Source organism: Myotis daubentonii, chromosome 15 (assembly GCF_963259705.1).
Source record: "Myotis daubentonii chromosome 15, mMyoDau2.1, whole genome shotgun sequence".
Classification (NCBI taxonomy): Eukaryota; Metazoa; Chordata; class Mammalia; order Chiroptera; family Vespertilionidae; genus Myotis; species Myotis daubentonii.
The window spans coordinates 11,419,043-11,437,403 of record NC_081854.1 but is presented as its reverse complement, the minus strand read 5'-3'; the positions used below and the strand labels follow the sequence as shown (position 1 = coordinate 11,437,403).

The 18,361-nt window shown below is 51.0% G+C and overlaps 1 protein-coding gene across 4 annotated transcripts; it reads right to left on the bottom strand.

Moving 5' to 3' along the window:
* Nucleotides 1-662: 662 nt before the first annotated feature.
* FBXO46 (F-box protein 46) lies at nt 663-16,758 on the bottom strand. Of its 4 annotated transcripts, none has more exons than XM_059666118.1 (2): nt 16,650-16,758; nt 663-3,604 (listed from the first exon to the last, which is right to left on the bottom strand). In XM_059666118.1, exon 2 carries the CDS (start codon nt 3,525-3,527, stop codon nt 1,710-1,712), a length of 1,818 nt encoding a protein of 605 aa, XP_059522101.1. In that variant the 5' UTR covers nt 3,528-3,604; nt 16,650-16,758; the 3' UTR covers nt 663-1,709. The 4 variants fall into 4 exon arrangements, with proteins under 4 accessions (XP_059522101.1, XP_059522104.1, XP_059522103.1 ...); XM_059666121.1 differs by lacking the exon at nt 16,650-16,758 and adding an exon at nt 16,572-16,592; XM_059666120.1 differs by lacking the exon at nt 16,650-16,758 and adding an exon at nt 7,760-7,802.
* Nucleotides 16,759-18,361: the final 1,603 nt, after the last annotated feature.

The following is an 18,361-nucleotide window of genomic DNA, read 5'->3' as shown; positions in this document are numbered from 1 at the left end:
TATCCTAGTCTCTCTGGCAATTTTGATTCCCTGATAAGAATATCAAAGAATGTCAGCTACCTCTCAAAATCTATTTTCCCTCTTCTTATACTTGAATTTTTTAAATGTCTTAATCCCTTTTTATTTAGTAAATAATCAAATGGATATTTTAAAACTTTCATGATAAGGATCTTTAGTAAGAGTTCTTTTGTTGGGCATAACACATCCAGCTAAAAGACTACATTTCCCAGTCTCCTTTGCAGTCCTTCCATTTGGTTAAGTTCTGCCTAGTGAGAGGCAAATGACGTTGAATGAAATGATGTTAATTTGAGGACCTACTGTACAGTGTAGTGCTCTCGGAAGGAAGGGGGTTTCCCTTCCTACAAAATGGTGATGGCTAGAGTTCTAGCAGTCACCTTGGACCACGTGTTCCTGATGACTTCAGGGCCACCATACCTACCCAATACTGGATTTCTAAAGAAATAAAAACTATCTTGTTTAAGCTACTACTATTTTGAGATTTGAGTCCAAACTGACACAGATGAAGAGTCAAAAATAATTTCATGCTAAGGTACTTGGCTAAGGATCCTTTTCTCAGCTTTTTCCATCTCACCATGCTTGGACCCATGACTCCCTTCTCTCCCAAAATCCCCTCCCTGAACAGTATACAAACCAGTCTGCGCTCAGCCTTATAAATATTGATTTTATAGAAAGGACCAATTCAAAATTGGTCAGATGCCACATGCCAGAGGCTTTCAGAACCACAGGGATGAAAAAACAAGAACAACAACAAAAAAACAAAACCCAAACAGAACAAACAAAAACGCCCCAGACCCAATTGCCTGAAAAATCAAGGTCTCAGTTAACCAAAGGCTTTTCCTAAAGAAACATATGTGGCTCAGGGTGGAGACCCTAAAGCCTGAACAAGTACCCAGAGCAGAAGGAAAACAACCAAATTCAAACCCACAGTCCCTGCCCACTGGCCCCCCACGCCGTCAAGAGCGAGGCAAAGGGCTTCACAGCTTTTTTTTTTTTTTTTAAAGCGGTGGTGATGGTAAATAGCTTAAATATGGGAGGAGGGAAATTTTTATAGTTCAACTTTCTTTTTTCTTCCCCTTTGGGGGAAGTGGAGAGACTAGTAGCTTGAGGTTAAGGAGAAAACTGATTTTTATTGTTTTAATGGGGAAAACATGTAGAAATGGCAGGCTGCCACGAAACGTACCTAATTTGATCCGTGATCGAATGGCCCCCAATTCCTGAAGAGGAGGTGAGCCCTGGCACAGGTTAGGAGAGGTACCAGCCTTGGGTGCTGCAGCCTCTTGGGAGAGAGAACACAGCCCCAGAGCAGAGAATGGGGATGGCTAGGGGGGAGCAGAAGGGGGCCAGGATGGGGGAACCCTTAAGTAGTACCAAAATTAGCTGCCGTCTGCTCCCTGCTGGTGGGTCCCTGGGGTGTCGAGTGGCAGGAAGGGTGCTAGGGCTGAATGGAGAAGAAACTTGAGATGCTATAAAAACACCCTCCACGAGGGTCCCTGGCCCTGGGTCTCAAGAATAGAAAACCAATAGGGGTCAGTCAGTCAGAGTGCTTCTTCGGTCATCCCCCTGGACCCCAGCTCAGCCTGGAGGGGGATGAACGCTGCCCGGACTGGGGGTAGGGCTGGTGACCAAGTCCTGGCGCTCGGCACCCACGGAGAGGGGCGGGCATGGTGGGCTCCCCCCCTCCCCTGGCTTCACCTCCCCTCCTCCCGGCCAGCCCGGCCCCCGCCCCCACCAGGCCCATTGCAGGGCAGCACCCAGTTGTTATCGTGCAGACCCAGGCGGCAGCCAGGCGTCTCTCGATCGGCTCGGCGGCAGCACATCCAGTAGGAGCGTCCGTAAGGCAGGTCATGGTGGTAGGGCTTAGGGTGCCAGCGGCAGAGTGACACGTCGCCCTTCTCGTATCTCTTGCGGCACTGCTTACAAGGGTCATCGCGGTAGAGGGGGTCTCGGCTCCAGCGCGAGTCTGTGGCCCGAACACCGAACGCTTCGATGATGCCCTTGAAGTGGTGGCAGGTGCACTTGAGGGCGGCCAGGGCCCGGGTGGGCAGGAAGCTGAAGATCTTGACCAGCACGTGCTCGGGAAGCAGAAGCATGTACTGCCGTGGCTCCAGCAGCCTCTGGATCTTGAAGCGGATTTCCAGGAAGTCGTGTGACACGTGCCGGTACAGGCGGCACAGGGAGGTGTCTGCTGTGCCCTCAGCGTCATCTGGGCCTGGTGCAGTGGCCGGCGAGTCCGCTGGGGGTGGCTCGGGAGGCCCGTCCGGCCCCCGGGACTGGAGGAAGAAAAGCTGGCCAGGCGGGGGTGGCTCCTCAGGACTGACCGTCAGGCACACTGTCTCCTCCTTCACATTCTTGGTACCATCCTTGCCAAAGAAGATGCACTCATCCACCACGCCTGTCACTACCACATCCACGTGGAAGCCAGATGCTCCGCAGTCCCGGGCGGGGGGTGGAGGGGGTGCCGGGGGAGTGTCCTCAGGCCTGGCAGGGGCTGGGGCCTCCCCCTCGCTGGCTTCGTCCGCCCTGGCCAGAAGGAACTCCACGTTGCTAGGGAGGGCGTCCCGAGAGGGACTGATGAGCTGGTACAGGTCACAGGTAATCTTGTCCTTGGCTCGGGCCCCTGGTCCTGGGCTGCCTGGGTAGGCACAGCCTGGCCGGCCCCCACTCCCGTTGGGCAAGCTGCCGTCTGGCGCACGGGGCTCTCGGCCATTGGAGATACGGAAGGCGATGCGTACCTCCCCGGGGCCTGGCCCAGGCCTCTCCTCCTTGCGGAGGCCCTTGGCTGGAGGGTTGTCCCGCTGGGCCTCGAAATGAGCCACCGCCTCAGCCACACGGCTGCAGTCCCCGCCACCAGACCGCCGTTCAGGCCCCAGCCCCTTGGCAGAACCACCCTGCTCTGCCGACACAAAGACCACAGGCGCTGGGGTGCCGGGGTGGGGGTAGTTCTGCAGGGCCAGGGCAGCCCGCTGTTCCACCAGGGCCACCATCTCAGCCACAGAGAGCAGGTCCACATCCTCACTGGCTGCGGCTGGGGTCCCCTGAGCAGCAGGGGGCCCCTCCCGGCCCCCGGGGTCCGGCGGAGCTTTCGTAGGCTCAAGACAGCGCCTCCTCCGCTTGGCCTTGGAGCTGTCACTGCCCCAGTGCCCCTTGACCTTCATGGCGCTGGCCCGGCTGCCGCCACCGCACTGGTGGGCCACAAAGAAGGCCACCTTCTCCTTTGTATTCCCAGGCTTGATCACATACCACGTGTCCAGCAGGACTCGGCCCTCGTCACCAGCAGCGGCTGCGGAGAGGAGAGGGGCAGGCTGGGAGGAAGGGGCCTCCGTGGCCAAGGCGGGTGGCGTGTTCTCTGAGTGGGCAGGCCCATGGTCAGGCTCAGCCCTGCTGCCGGACTCCGAACAGGCTGACGGCTTGAGGGCTGTGGAAGGTGGGCGCGGCTGGTTCTGGGAGTAGGTGCCAAAGGGCCGGGGGCACCACAGCTGGAAGGGCAGGAGGCCGCCACGGTCCATTCTGGGGAACGGTGGCGGACGGGTGGGGTTCACTGCGTCTCAGGACCTGGATGGTGGTGGGGTCCTCCACGGGCCACCTGGACACGGGAAAGAGGAGGTTGGGAAGCTGGAGGTGCCTGCCCTCCCGGTACCACCCTGACCTCCACCTGTCCTGTTGAAACTGACCAAATGAGACCACCAAGAACTCTATTCCTGCCCCACTGCACGTGAGCAAATGGAGAGCTGCAGAGGGGATGGGACCTCTCTTTTAACACCAGGAGCATGAGCGGAGAAGGCAGCTTGCTCCAACCCTATAGAGGTCTCTTGCTGTCATCATCTTGAACTTCAGTGAAAATATCACCTGACAGACAGCTCCTCCTTTTTCTATTTGCTCAACCAGGAGCCAGTTCCTGAAAAGACAAGAATTCCCAGCCCGGCCCACAGCTATCTACGCAAAACCACAGAAAGAGTGAGATGGGTTGGGAAGGGGGAATCTGAGGCCAAGCCAGACAGGCCCTTAAGAAACTGGCTCCTCCCTTTGTTCAGCTCAGGGGGCCCTTTAAGGATTTCTTAAAGCCGTGTATCCCCGCCCAGAAAAATGCATACACTTGCACAATACTGTGCAGGTAATTCCCTTAGGCAAATCTACAGACCCCTGGGATAAGAAAGCCTGTTCTAGCCCAGCCAGCGTGGCTCAGTGGTTGAGTGTCGACCTATGAACCAGGAGGTCACAGTTCAATTCCCAGTCAAGACATATGCCTGGGTTGCGGACCTGATCCCCAGTGTGGGGTGTGCAGGAGACAGCCGATCAATGATTCTCTCTAATCATTGACGTTTCTCTCCCTCTTCCTCTCTGAAACCAATAAACATATATTCAGTAAAAAAATAAAAAAGAAAGCCTGTTCTAGTCTAGGCTCTCCAAGTTGTACAGGTAACTGAGGGTCAGAGTGGGGAAGGGTACACAGTGCAAGACCAGGCCCTCAAACTTGCTTTTGGGACTTTTCAATTCAGGCTCTCTCTTTTTTAAAAAATATACTTTTATTGATTTCAGAGAGGAAGAGAGAAAGATAGAAACATCAATAATGAGAGAGAATCATTGATTGGCTGCCTCCTGCACATCCCCTACTGGGGATCGAGCCCGCAACCCAGGCATGTGCCCTTGGCCGGAATTGTACCTGGGACCCTTCAGTCCACAGGCAGATGCTCTATCCACTGAGCCAAACCAGCTAGGGCCAGGCTCTGTTAATAATGATCATTCTATTTTGCAACAATTTTGTATGCATGACCTAATCTGCAGGCAAATCTGCTTATGAGTCAGACATGACCATTTTTCACTGCAGGAACAATAGGTAGCATATCCCTGTCTCAATCCTTCCCTGACCCATCTGTCTCCAGACATTTCGAAACCAAAATACCTTCCAGACCTCAAACCTTCCACATGTCTATAGACCAGAGGTCAGCAAACTACGGCCTGTGGGCCAAGGCTGGCCTACAGCCTGTCTTTGCAAATAAAGTTTTATTAAAACATGCTTATTTGTTTATGGCTGCTTTCGTGCTACAATGGAAGAGTTGGGTAACTGCAACAGAGAACACATGGTCTCACAAAGCCTACAACATTCATTATCTGGACCTTTATGGAAAAAGTTTGCTGACCCTTGAAGTACAGGCTATCCTTGTAAATACAGGCAATTCCACAAATACCACTAAAACCCCACCTTTCATGGTCCATTCAAAATCGACAGCCTCCAAACACCCACAGACACCAGTCATAAAGACAGTTCCAATCCTAAAAATCTTTACCGCCCTTATCCCTAATACCACCTACCACAAAAATCCTTACAGCCCCTGCTGAAATTATAGTTCCTTACTAAAAAAAAAATTACACACAGCCCCTAAGACCTATAGATGCCTAAGTTTACTAACCACCAATACATCTAAATGCCCAGGAATGGGCATTAACACAGCAAAGGTGCTATCCCTCTCAACTTAACCACCCCCTGAAGTCCTCCAATCAGTTCCTATCCTCATCTCCAGAATATCAATGCCCCCTAAAATATCCAGACCCTTCCAAACTCTAAACTTCCAAACCTACAAATATCCCCTCCAGCACAGAAGACCCCAATCTCAAGGAACCCCTCACAAATCCCAGGCCTACCAAGAACTCCTGCACAGTAATTTCCCAAACTCACAGATGCCCGAAAAGTCCACTTTTCTGAAATCCCATACTTACCTCAAACTCTTTCTAAACCTTATGTTATTCCCTAATTACACTGAAGCCTCCAAAATCGCAAAATAACTCACTAACACAGAAAAGCTCCCTAATACATAAAACTAACCACACAGCCCTGACTGGTTTGGCTCAGTGGATAAAGCATCGGCCTGCGGACTGAAAGGTCCCAGGTTCGATTCCGGTCAAGGGCATGTACCTTGGTTGCGGGCACATCCCCAGTAGGGGGTGTGTAGGAGGCAGCTGATCGATGTATGTTTCTAACTCTCTATCTCTCTCCCTTCCTCTCTGTAAAAAATCAATAAAATATATATAAAACTAACCACACATTTCTCATCTAAGGAATATTCCCCCCCCCCCCCCACACACCCCAAGAAACCCTACGCATGTTTTAATAGCAGACAGGTGCTTACTGCAGGTCATTGCAAGCTAATTAGGTTCTGTTCTAACAATTCCTGCTCATCCTCCTGGTCCCCAAGAAGCAGGCAGTGCATTAGCCCCTGTGTGCAGATGAGGCACAGAACGGATAAACCCCAAATCTGAAGTCAGACAGGCAGGAGGAAGTAGGGACAGATAGGCATTCTTGCTCCAGAATTGGAACTCCTGTATTCTTTACTTGGCTTCTAAGTCTCTCCGTGAGCTCCTCAAATCATATATCAACCAAACATCCCAAACCACAAAAGAGGCCCCTACAACACACCGAACCTGTCACATTATAAAAGAAACCCAAACCCCAAGGTAAGCTCAAGGGAACCCTAAGTACTCCCCAAACCCAGCATACACTTGCCCAAGGCCCAAAATATCACTTCAATACAAAGGAAATCTCCCAATTTTGTAACCGCCCCCCCCCACCCCCCCAAATTCGCCAACCCCGAGACGACCCTCCAAAGCTAGACACGCCCCAAGGCACCCTCACCCGCGAGCCCCGCCCCCTGCGGCGGGAGAAGGTGGAAGCCCACACGCATGCGTACAAGGAGAACCGGCCCGCCCACTGCCTCCTTTCCTGCGGCAGCCGCGCGGCTGGGAGCACGACTAGGTTCCCTCCGCCCCTTTGTTGACAGAATCGCGCGTGACGTCCCCAGCCAATGAGCGGCTGCCGTTCGGGGCCGTGCCCATATAAGGAAGGCCTTGGCCAAGGGGCCCAACTTCGAAAGAGGGAGGAGTAGGCGAGAGGTGACGGAGGAGGTGTGGAGGCAGCGGCCTGTAAGAGAACGTGGGACAATTCCCAACTTCCTGCTAGAGGGAGGCACGAGGCCGGGACCGAGGCCACCGCGTTCAGGAGAGGCTTATTACAGGACGTTCCCTTTACACAGGAGCCCTGATTGACAACTGAGATTTAAAGGGCCAAACAGCTCTGAGATTGAGACGCCCGGGCGGAAGAAAGCAAGCAGGGAGATCTGAGAGTGCCCAGCTTTGGTTGGGAACGTGGGGGCCAAGATCTGGGACAGCGGGATCACCTCACCCTGAAAACCAAGCAGCAGAACTCTGCGACGGCTGCGGCCGGTCTAAAGCCCTGCGCGTGGCATCCCAGGCTCCGGCCCTGTATCCAAAAGAACCTCTCCTTCCAGCCTTTCCAACGAGGCACCCCAAATCTGACTCCGACTTAGCAGTAAAAAGAATGTTGAACACCTCAGCAATGACTTTTAAATACTGATTACCTGTTAAAATATTTATATAATTTAGTTAAAATACTTAATCTCTTTTTTGACCTTTTTAATGTGGCTACTAGAAGATTTTTTAATTACACCTATGGCTTGCGTTATAATTATACTAGTATTTCTATTGGACAGTGCTGGCATAGATCCTTTTAATGCTGGGCTGATTGAAGAGACACCCAAAGGTGCCTCCACTGCAGGCGCCCCTCCAGGCATCACTTATTCCCCCACCACACTGCTCCAGCCTTACCTGCTTCCAGCCACCTCACATCGCAGCTAGAAGGGTCTGGCACAAACCTGACCCTGTCCCTACCCAGTTCAAAACATGCCAAGACTCCTCAGTGCTCTTGGGGAAAAGCCCAGGTACCTACCTGGCCGACCCAGCCTCATCCCTCCCTAGTCCTCCAAACCTGCCACGGGCACCTAATCAGCATAGAGAGCAGATATAATAGCCTTTTCTGATGCTCAGTAGGAGCTGTTATCACCTGAACTATATGAAGAAACTGAGGCAGGACAGGCTGACTAACCAGCCCAAGGTCATACAGAACTGGTGTGACTGGAGCAGGGGCGTGAAACCCGGGAATCTGATTCCAGATGACTGCTCTGTTGTTTCACTATCTATTCGCTGGGGTCTCTGCTCAGCCATCCTCTCTTCCAAGATGCTAGGCCCCCAGGCTGGGTCAGGTTCCACCTCTGGGCTCCCACCCTTGGCCTTGTTATCTATTCCTCAGAGCGCTTTCCCTCTACAGCAGCGGTTCTCAACCTGTGGGTCGCGACCCCGTTGGGGGTCGAATGACCCTTTCACAGGGGTCGCCTAAGACCATCGGAAAACATATATATAATTACATATTGTTTTTGTGATGAATCACTATGCTTTAATTATGTTCAATTTGTAACAATGAAAATACATCCTGCCTATCAGATATTTACATTACGATTCATAACAGTAGCAAAATTACAGTTATGAAGTAGCAACGAAAATAATTTTATGGTTGGGGGTCACCACAACATGAGGAACTGTATGAAAGGGTCGCGGCATTAGGAAGGTTGAGAACCACTGCTCTACAGTCTTTTACATTTGCTGTTCCTGCTAACTAGAATGCTCCCCCACCCCCTGCAACCCCCAAATCTCCACATAGCCCAATTCCTTATTTCATTCCAGTCTTTGCTCAGATGTCACTTTAACAGAGGCCTTCCCTGAGCCCTCTTCCTGGAAACTACCCACCTGTCCAGAGGGGGACCTTTGGGTTCCCTTGTCCCTGCCCTGCCCACTCGGGGTCATCACTGCCTAAAGACGGATTAGCCTCCTCCACTGGACTGGAAACCCAGGCCCGGGGCAGGGGGGGGTGGGGGGGTGAGGAAGGGCCGGACTACCATGGCCATCGTGGTGTCCCGGGCAGCACTGCCCAGCATGAGACCAGGCGAATCAAAGCTCCCTTCCCCGCAGCGCCACTCCATGTCCTTACTTCATGAGGCCTTGGCAGTCTCAACTCTGTTTCACACCCAGATCTGTCTGTGTCCCAGCTGGAGGGATCACTGGGGCAGAATTTGCTACATCCTCACACACTGAGCCAGGAAAAGGCCCTACCTCAGATCAGCTTCCAGAAAATGATCCAGGAAGATCCATCACAACACAGAAAAGCAAAGTCAAAAGATGAAAAAAGACTGACCAAGCAACTACGAACCAAGAGACAAGGAGAGTGACATTACCACTTAAAAACATTTTTTTTGTCAAAAGCAAAAGGTATTATTAGGGACAAAGATGGTGATAAAACAAACTGACCCATTATACATAAAAGTTCTCAACATAAGTGCTCCTAAGGCAGAAACCTTAAGTAAGTATCATGTCATAATTTGGCCTCAGAATAGAAACAGTCTTGATTATAAAAAACAAACACACACACACATACACACAAAAACAACTATGTAGCTTAATTCCTTGATAATAAAAAAAGAGAAAAAGAGATAGTCAGCAATCTAGAGTGAAAACTCAAGACAGGCGCTCGAATAGCTGTTTGGCTCAGTGATTAGAGCGTCAGCCCTTGGACTGAACCGTTGAGGGTTCCATTTGAGTCAAGGGCACGGACCTCAGTTGCCGGCCTATTCCTGGCCTGGGTTAGCGTGTGTTTGAGAGGCAACCAATCAATGTGTCTCTCTCACATCAATGTTTCTCCCTCTCTGTCTCTTCCTCTCCCTTCCACTCTCTCTAAAAATCAATATTCTTGGGTGAGGAGTAACAAAAAAATATATACATTTAAGGCTGTTTGGATGAATGCACTGTGAAAATCAGTCTTAATGAATTCTTTAATGTATGTCTAAAACACGGTATAATACACAAGGCATTCTTGCCACTGGATAGTCTTCAATAAAAGTCTAACTGCAAAATAATAATAATAACAACAACAATAATAATAAGTGCTCCTAATACTACAGCCTGAAAATATATATAGCAAAACACAAGATAACAAAGAGTTTGACACATCCACAATTGTAACAAGAAACCTTAACATCTCTCTCCATATAGATCAGTTGAAAAGATAAAATTAGTAAGGACCCGAACCACATAATGAATACCCTGCACGAGTTGCCCCCAACAATTTGAGAATCGCCATTTTACATCCCTAGCCTGACAGCCAGAGGTTCTGCTGCATGCTGGCCCTGGGCTGGTGCTCAGGACACAGAGATGACACTGAGCTCACCAGGAAGAGCCCATGGGAAAGGGGCAGACGTCCAACTGACCAATCAGGACCAACATGAATACATTACAGGGAAAATGATGATCACAACAGTCACTTGAGCTCTCACTGTGAGCCAGGCTCTGCTCTCAGTGCTCTATAAACATTAACTCGGTCTATTCCCATATCTCACTGTTTTTAATCTCCTGTCCAAGATTAGGACATGGAGATACAGAATGGCTAAGTAATTGGCTTTGGACACAGCTTTGTGGCAAGAACTTTGAATCGGATGAACTTGGCTGCCTCCAGAGCACAAGTTCATGGTTTCATTCACTGAGTATACGGAAAACTTTGCAAGGGTCATCCTGTTCAGTCCTCAGTACCTCTGCACTCTCTGATCCCCCTGCCCAGGATGCTCTTCCCTAGAATCCACAAGGCTTTCCCCCCTTACTCCTCCAGGTTTGGCTCAGAAATCACCTTCATGAGACCTTCCTTGATTTAAAACTGCAGCATGAAAAAAAAAGAAGAAAGCGTAGGGAAAAAAAAGAAAACTGCAGCATGCCCCCCCCCCCCCGCCCCAACAGACATACCATATACCCTTCCCTGATTTATTTTCTCCTTAGCATGCATTACTATCTAATATACTATAAAACTTCACTTATAAAGTTTGTCAGCTTCCCCTCACTAAAATAAAAGCCCCCCTCCCCCACCCCCCGGGACACTATTTTGGGCTAGTTTTGTCACTGCTACATCCCCAGCTTCTAGAACAGCGCTGAGCACCTGGCTACTCTGTGTGGTCCCAGGGCAGCAGCCCCTGGGAGTGTCTGTTAGACATTCCGCAGCCTCCACCTGCTGAGAGCGTGATCTTCAACAAGATCTCTGGCGCAGTGGTCCGCACATTTGAGTTTGAGACACAATGCCCCAGCGCCTCGTAGGTGTGCAATGCGTGTATTAGTTTGAGTGAATGAACAAACTCCTAACACTGCCACTCACTCAGGACATCATCTATTTGGGACCTCTTGGGGGAGAAAAAAAGCTGGTTCCAGCCACGTCCCCCTGTGGAAATCCTGCACCCAGGACGAAGGTGTCCTAACGCCCTCCCAAGCCACATGGGCTCTCTTCCTCCTGCAGCGCCTGGCACTGCTGAATGACAATGACCTCCCCTCCACCTGTGGGCTTCTGGAAGGCCGGACCTCTCCTCGAAGGTGCAGCTCCAGCCTCCACACTTGGCTCACGGGACAGTTCAGCTCTTCCCACCCCATCCCAGCCGGAGAGCGCTTTCCAGACACAAATCGGGCCACAGCACTCCCCTCCCCTGCTTAAAACCCTTCCACGAGGTGCAAACTCATAAAAAGAAAATACATGTCCATAAACCCCTGCTCGGGAAGCTACTGGAGAATCTGCTTCTCCAAAAATGAAGGGGTAACCAAGAAAAAGGAGGAAGTGATCAGATCAGATCAATATGATCCAGCCCAGAAGAGAGGCAGCAGGAATCCCAGGGAGAGACCGGACAGCTGTGCAGCAGAAACGCAGACAGGAGAAAGGCTGACAATTAAGGAGCTAAGTGTGCAACTTAAGATGTTGTCAACAACATCGACAGCAAACCAAAGACAGAAGGAAATGATAAAAAACAGATGCCTGCCCCCCCTACCCCAGAAGCTGACTCCCCTGCCCCCACCTAGGGGTGCTTCCGTCCCAGCGTCAGGGCTGTCAGGGTCATGCCCCGCACAGGGCTGGGCACAGAGCAGGTGCTCAGGGGACACGCGTGCTCAATCACACAGGAGTTAGCGGCAGGGCACCATGGCCCTCTTCCTGGTCCCGCTCCTTCTATCCCCAACTCTCTAGAGACCAGTGGTTCTCAACCTTCTGGCCCTTTAAATACAGCTCCTCATGTTGTGACCCAACCATAGAATTATTTTCGTTGCTACTTCATCACTGTCATGTTGCTACTATTATGAATCGTCATGTCAATATCTGATATGCAGGATGGTCTTAGGCGACCCCTGTGAAAGGGTCGTTCGACCGCGAAAGGGGTCGCGAACCCACAGGTTGAGAACCGCTGCTCTAGACCCTGCCACCCACCCCACCACCACTCTGACCATAATCCTGATCCATCCATACCCGTCTTGGCTTTTAGGCTTCAGGATCTGCTGGCCTCTCTCTCTCTCTGGCAAGTTTTCCTTTCTTTCTTTCTTTTTTCTCTCTTTTTTGAAAGGCAGACTGCCACGTGCAGCGCCTCATTTGGATGGGTCTGGAGTCTTGGAAGCTTGACTACCCCTACGTTCTCCTACAAATGGACCTTGAGAGCTTGTTTGGAGGTTTTAGCAGGGGAGTGCAGCTACTCGCATACCCTTGACCGAAGACCGGTCCTCTCCTCTGGGGGAAAGGTCCTCCTTTTAGACCGAGCACAGCTTTAGGAGGATGCACATGGATCGGTGAGGGAGGAGGGGACACCCGCCTAGCCAGCCAGATCAGCCGAATCAACCCCGGTGATCAATGGGGTGAGAGATGTCGCAGCCAGACTGCCATCCGAGTTTTCCTTCCTGACTAGTTAGTAAGCTCACTAACAGTAGGAATCATGTAAATCCAAATTGTCAGGGTCTAGAGACCCAGGACACAGACAGAATCCAGGAAGGGCCTGTCAGCACCCCAGTGCTCCCCACTTCTGGGGGTGTGACCTCAGGCAGGATGCTTAACTCTCCATGCCTCAGTTTCCCCCACTGTAAAATGCAGATAACAGCACCCACTCACGGGTTAGTTGATGATTCACTGAGATCAACCCAGGAGAGCATTCAGTGCCAGCGAGGCACCCAGGGGAGCCTCATTATTCAGGTGCTGGGATTATTAAGAAAAAGTAAGACTACCTAAGAGTTTGGAAATCACTGATGGGAGCCAAAGACTTCTTCCCTCTTTATTTCACATTCTGAAATTAATCTGAGCCTAGTCCCTCAAAATAACCAAGAGATGGCCCTTCCTTTGTTCCTGTTGGGCATTGGATCTCACTTATTAATTGAACAGATATTTACAGGGCAGCTACTGTGTGCCAGGCACTGTTCTGGAGAGAGGGACAATAAATACACAGTAAGTTTCAAGGTGGCAAAGTGTTAAAAATCCATAAAAACTAACACAGTAAGAGGGGTCGGGATGTATAGGACGGAGGAAAGTCAAATCTTTTTCTACTTTGTTTATTCATTTATTTTTTAATCCTCACCTGAGGATATGCTTATTGATATTAGAGAGAAGGGAAGGGAGAGAGAGAAAGAGAGAGAGAAAAACATCGAATGGTTGCCTCCTGACTTCCAGTGTATAGGACTCAGTGTATAGGACGCTGCTCCAACCAACAGAGCCACACCAGCCTGGGTGGGAAGTTATGATCTTAATGAAGGTGTCAGACGGCATCACAAAGCAGGTAATAAGCCTCGTCTTTTTTTCCCCCACTTATTGTTTTTTTAATCCTCACCTGAGGGTATTTTTCCATTGATTTTTAGACAGAGTGGAAGAGAGGGAAAGACAGAGAGAAATATCAATGTGAGAGAAACACATAGATCAGTTGCCTTCTGCACACGCCCCGAGCAAGCCCAGGCCAGGGAAGAGGCTGCAACCGAGGTACATGCCCTTGACCGGAATCGAACCCCGGACCCTTCAGTCCACAGGCCGAAGCTCTATCCACTGAGCCAAACCGGCTAGGGTAGCCACGTCTTTTTAGAAGACCCGTGCTTTTAGGAATAATACGGATTACCACAGCTGCTAGAAATATACCATTAAAAGTGGTTAAAAAAAAAAAAAGGCATTTTGTACAAGTAAGCTTCAGACAAACACAGGCTAGAAACACATTTAAGAAGTCAAGAAAAGGCAAAATAACTTGGAACACAGACATATTTTCTAAGACAAACAAATAAAGGAAAGGGGGGGGGGTGTTGTCACATCACCCAGGGCGCCCAGACGTGACATACAGGAACAAGGATGAATGAGAGGTTAGCAACTTTTCCTCAAAGCTATATGATTACAGATAATTCACTGAGAGTTGGAGACAAAGTGTTAAAAATCCATGAAAACAATGACAAGCAGGCAACACTGGCATGAGGGGCTGAAAGTGAATCAGTACTAGAGAAACCCAAACCAGAAAAATGAACACAAGTGCCACCAGAGCTACAAAAGTGCCCCGGCGTTGTGGCAACAACGAGCTCCCCGAGGGCAGGCCCCAGCACACAGTAGGTGCTTTATCAACACTGTGGACTACTCAAGAAATAAACCCACATTTCCCAGAAGAGAAAACTGAGGTCCAGAGGGGTTAAATGACTTGCCCAAAGTCACACAGTTGATGGGTGATGGCACCAGGATTCAAATCTGGATGTTCTGGTTCTGGAGTGCACGCTCAATAAATTGTTCTTGAAAGAATGAAAATCATTAAGAGACTTCGCACTTATTAAGGGCTTCATAAGCACTAGTCATGTCATATATTAACCCCATCAACTCCTTACAAGAGCCTCATGGTTGGAATGTAGTCCCATTTTACATATAAGAAAACTGAAGTCCAGAGTGAGAACGGAACATGGCTAAGGACACACAGCGGCAGAGGTGGGGATCTGAACCTGGACCTATCTGACATCAATGATTTTCTATCACAGTCAGAGAACTTTCAAGATAAACTCAGGACCAAACTGTTTCAAGATGAATTTACAAAGTTGCTGAATTGCCATGTGAGGCCCTAATGACCAAATATGTGAGGGGTAAAAAAACAACAACAACCCACAGTTGTTAGAAATATTTCCTATTCATTGAAATACCTGGAATTGGGCCAGGCTGGGCATTGGCAAGTGAATTATTTATATTTGGCTGGGGATAGAGATGGGAATGAGGACAGATTGAGTTTCTGAGCACCCCCTTGGGGAGTCACCTGGGGAGCCCAGGGGTAGAGGATGGGGAGTTAGAAGAGTCAGGATATGGGTGGACCTGGAAGAGTAAAGGAAGGAGGCAGCCTGGTTGATGTCTCACTGACCGGTCCCTCTCTACTGACTTCTGTATTTCCCATTCATGTTAAAAAAAAAAAAAAAAAAAAAGACACTCGTGTACTGAGCACTTACTCCAAGCGCTTTACATGTTTACCTCCATGAACCTCCATTAGAACCTTCCCAGGGTTACGGATCCCGTTCTATAGTTGAGGAGGGGCCAAAAGACTTACACAGCAAGCAAATGGCAGAAGTAAAATTCAAACGGAAGAAAAGTCTCTGTCCCGCTCATGACTCTATTCATGACACTGTACTTCAGTCCAAGGAGAGGGGACTAAATGACCGTGGTGGAAGCCAGATTCTGAGCCCGGATGCCTAGGTTGGAATCCTAAACCTACCATGTAATGCTGGATGGCCTTGGGAAAGTTGCTTAACCTCTCTGTGCCTCTGCTCTGCTGCCTTTCTGTAGAATGGAAATAACAGCTCCTACATCTTAGAGGAGTGTCGTCAGAATTAAACGAGTTAATGTGCACAAGCAGCTAAGAACAGGGCCAGGCACTTCCTAAACAGTAAGTGTTAGCTGTAATCTGGTAAGTGTTAGCTGTACTAGACAGAGGGGAGCCCTGCATGCTTCTGAACTAGGGTGTGCCCAGATCAGTGTCAGGTTTTCAGAAAATGCCCCGGGGGGCTGGGCTGAAAAGGAGGGAATCCATTAGCACCTGTGACCCAGTCACATTCCTGGGGTGGGGAACTTCTCACCCACAGCTCTGAGCCTGAGGACTCATTGCCAGCCAGGGTAACGATCTTATGGCGCCTCCCCTCCTCTCAGTGGCAAGTCGTTCCCACAATACAGATAAGGGCACACCGAGTTTCAGACAGGGGAGACATGCAACAGGCCACAAAGGAGTGGCAGCATACGAGATCTGAACGCTGGACGATCCATACACATAACCCACTACACTTTTCTAAATCCCACTGGAGAAATAAGAATGCAAAAGGCTGTCTCGATGACCGGTCTGGTCATATTATCTTACAGTTCCGACTGTCCAGTTTGTCGGCAGTCGCTGGCTGGGCTACAGAAACTATCGCTATGTCCAGGCTCCTAATCTCACGTTCCCATCCCAGCCCCAGTCCTGGAGCCCAACTCACACACCACTCGACCATTGATTTCTCTTGCCCACTATCTAAACTTGCTCCCTGGTTCCCAATCCGACCCAGAGGCCCACATCCACCGCATCCACAACTGGCCTCTCTCTCGAAACCTCCAGACCCCCCTCATTCATCTGGCCCTGACCACCCATGCTTTTCCATATCCCCCGGGTTAACCCCCTCAAAACTGCCCCCATCAGGGCCTCTGCCTGGATGCCTAGTCCTTTCTCCAATTCAGGACTCCCTTCCCTAGCTCTGAGCCCCCTTACAATCAATCCCAAACCTCGACTCCCTCGCCACCTCCAACACCCATCCCCAGCCCCCATTCCTCTACTCCCTCCGGCTCCCATTCCCCCCAACCCCCTCCCCGCAGCGATTTCCCTTCGTCCAGCCCTTTCTTTAGCCCCTACCTCTTCCCTGTCGCCACCCGGTCCCGAACCCCCGCCTCGGCTCTTAAGGGTCCCCCGGCCCCCGCTCAGGGTTCTCACCATCTCCCCGCGCCGAAGCTCCCTCAGCTACGCGGGTTTCCCCCCACTCGCTCCTCTCCAGCCTCCCCTTCCGGGTTCCCGCCCCGAAGCCCGCTGGGAATTGGAGTCCGCGCGGCCACGGACTACACCTCCCAGAAGGCAGCACGGTCAAGCTTGGAGGTGGGGAAGGAAGCAAACTGGGCGGGCAGAGGAAAAGAATGACTCTAAGTCCCTGGAGGCAAAGAGAGCACTTGGCAGCGCAGGCGCAGAGAGCGCCCCCGCCAGGCGGCGGGGAGACGGAGTCCAGCCTCCTCCATTTTGGCCCGGGGCCCTTGGAAAGAGAATTGAGAAAATTGCAAAGGGACGGCTGTGAGAGGTGGAGAATTTGGAAAGGACAAGTTTATCGATTTACTTAAACTGATTAACGCAATAAATAACAGTGCCCTGTATTTCGTCAAACACTTTCCCATCTATTTCCCTCCCCCCTGGTTTTCTTACCACCACCTCCTAATTTACAAATGAGAAAATTAAGCTTTGGAAGGGAAGATACCCCATGCGCTAGGAACTTGTCCACATCCTAGTAGGAATACAAGCTCCACGAGGACTGACACTTTTGTGTATCTTGTACAAACACCCGGAACGGCGTAACTAAGTGTAAAAACAGTGTAAATTCCCAACTTGCCGCATGTTAATTATATGAGACACCCTGCAGACAACCCTAGTAAGAATTATTCCAAAATTATAAATATGGCAGAAAGAGATTAAACCTCTTCTCCATGGCAGCACAGCGAGAAAGTGATTGGAACGGAAATGTGTTGGACACCGAGGCCTCCATCCCGCGTTTACGTTCCAGGCCATCCTCCTCGTCGGCCATGAGTGAGCTTTCTGAAATGGGGACTTTGCTATATCAAAGCACATACATCTTCACGAAGGGAACTGCTACTAAGGCCCAATTCCAATGGTCCCCTTCTTCGAATGGTTTTCTCAATGTATTGCACTGCAATTAGCCCCTGCCTCACTGTATTCCCAAGCTCCGTGAGCCTTCCAGACTGAGCTGGGGAAATCACGGCTCAATTCCCAACCTGCCGCGTGGTGCTTGGCAACAGGAGGCCCTCGTGAGATGAGCGCTGACGGGAAAAGATGGAAATGGGACAGTGGAGGGGCTGAAGGGGGACAGGACGGTCCAGAGGTGGCAGTTGAGAAGACCCCGCCTCCTCTCCATTAGGATCCGCGGGCCCAGGGCCAGCTAGAGCCCCTAGGAGGCGTGGTCTGTGGAGGCGTGGCCAGGCCGGGCGGGGGCGGGACCCGCAGCGCAGACGGGCAGCTGGCTGAGCGCTGATTGGTCGGCACTTTGGCGCGCTCCAGCAAGGAAGTGTCAGGAGGCACGAGGCCGAGTTCGCGCCATGCTAGAAGACAGGGCCCTTCGCCCGGCGCGCGTGCGCACGTCCACTCGCACCCTGCCCTTTCCCGCTTCCAGTCTCGCGCCCAGCACTCTTGGCGGGAACTGTAGGGGGCGTGGTTTGGCCTCCGGGGTGCACACGGCTCGGCCCCAGGGGCGCACGCTTGCTCTTCTCAGGCCTGCGCAGGGGCATTCGCGCCTCCTCACGCCTGGGATAGGACGGAGGAGACCGAGGCCGGCCCGGGGCCCGCACGCACCGCCAGCCTTCCAGGACCCGCAGGAGACGCAGTCTGATCCCGCTCCCAAGTGTGGGGCTGGCGCTAAACCAGAAGGG

Excerpts from the sequence above, each read along its gene's own strand:
- FBXO46 (XM_059666118.1), bottom strand. The coding sequence starts at position 3,527 with ATGGACCGTGGCGGCCTCCTGCCCTTCCAGCTGTGGTGCCCCCGGCCC.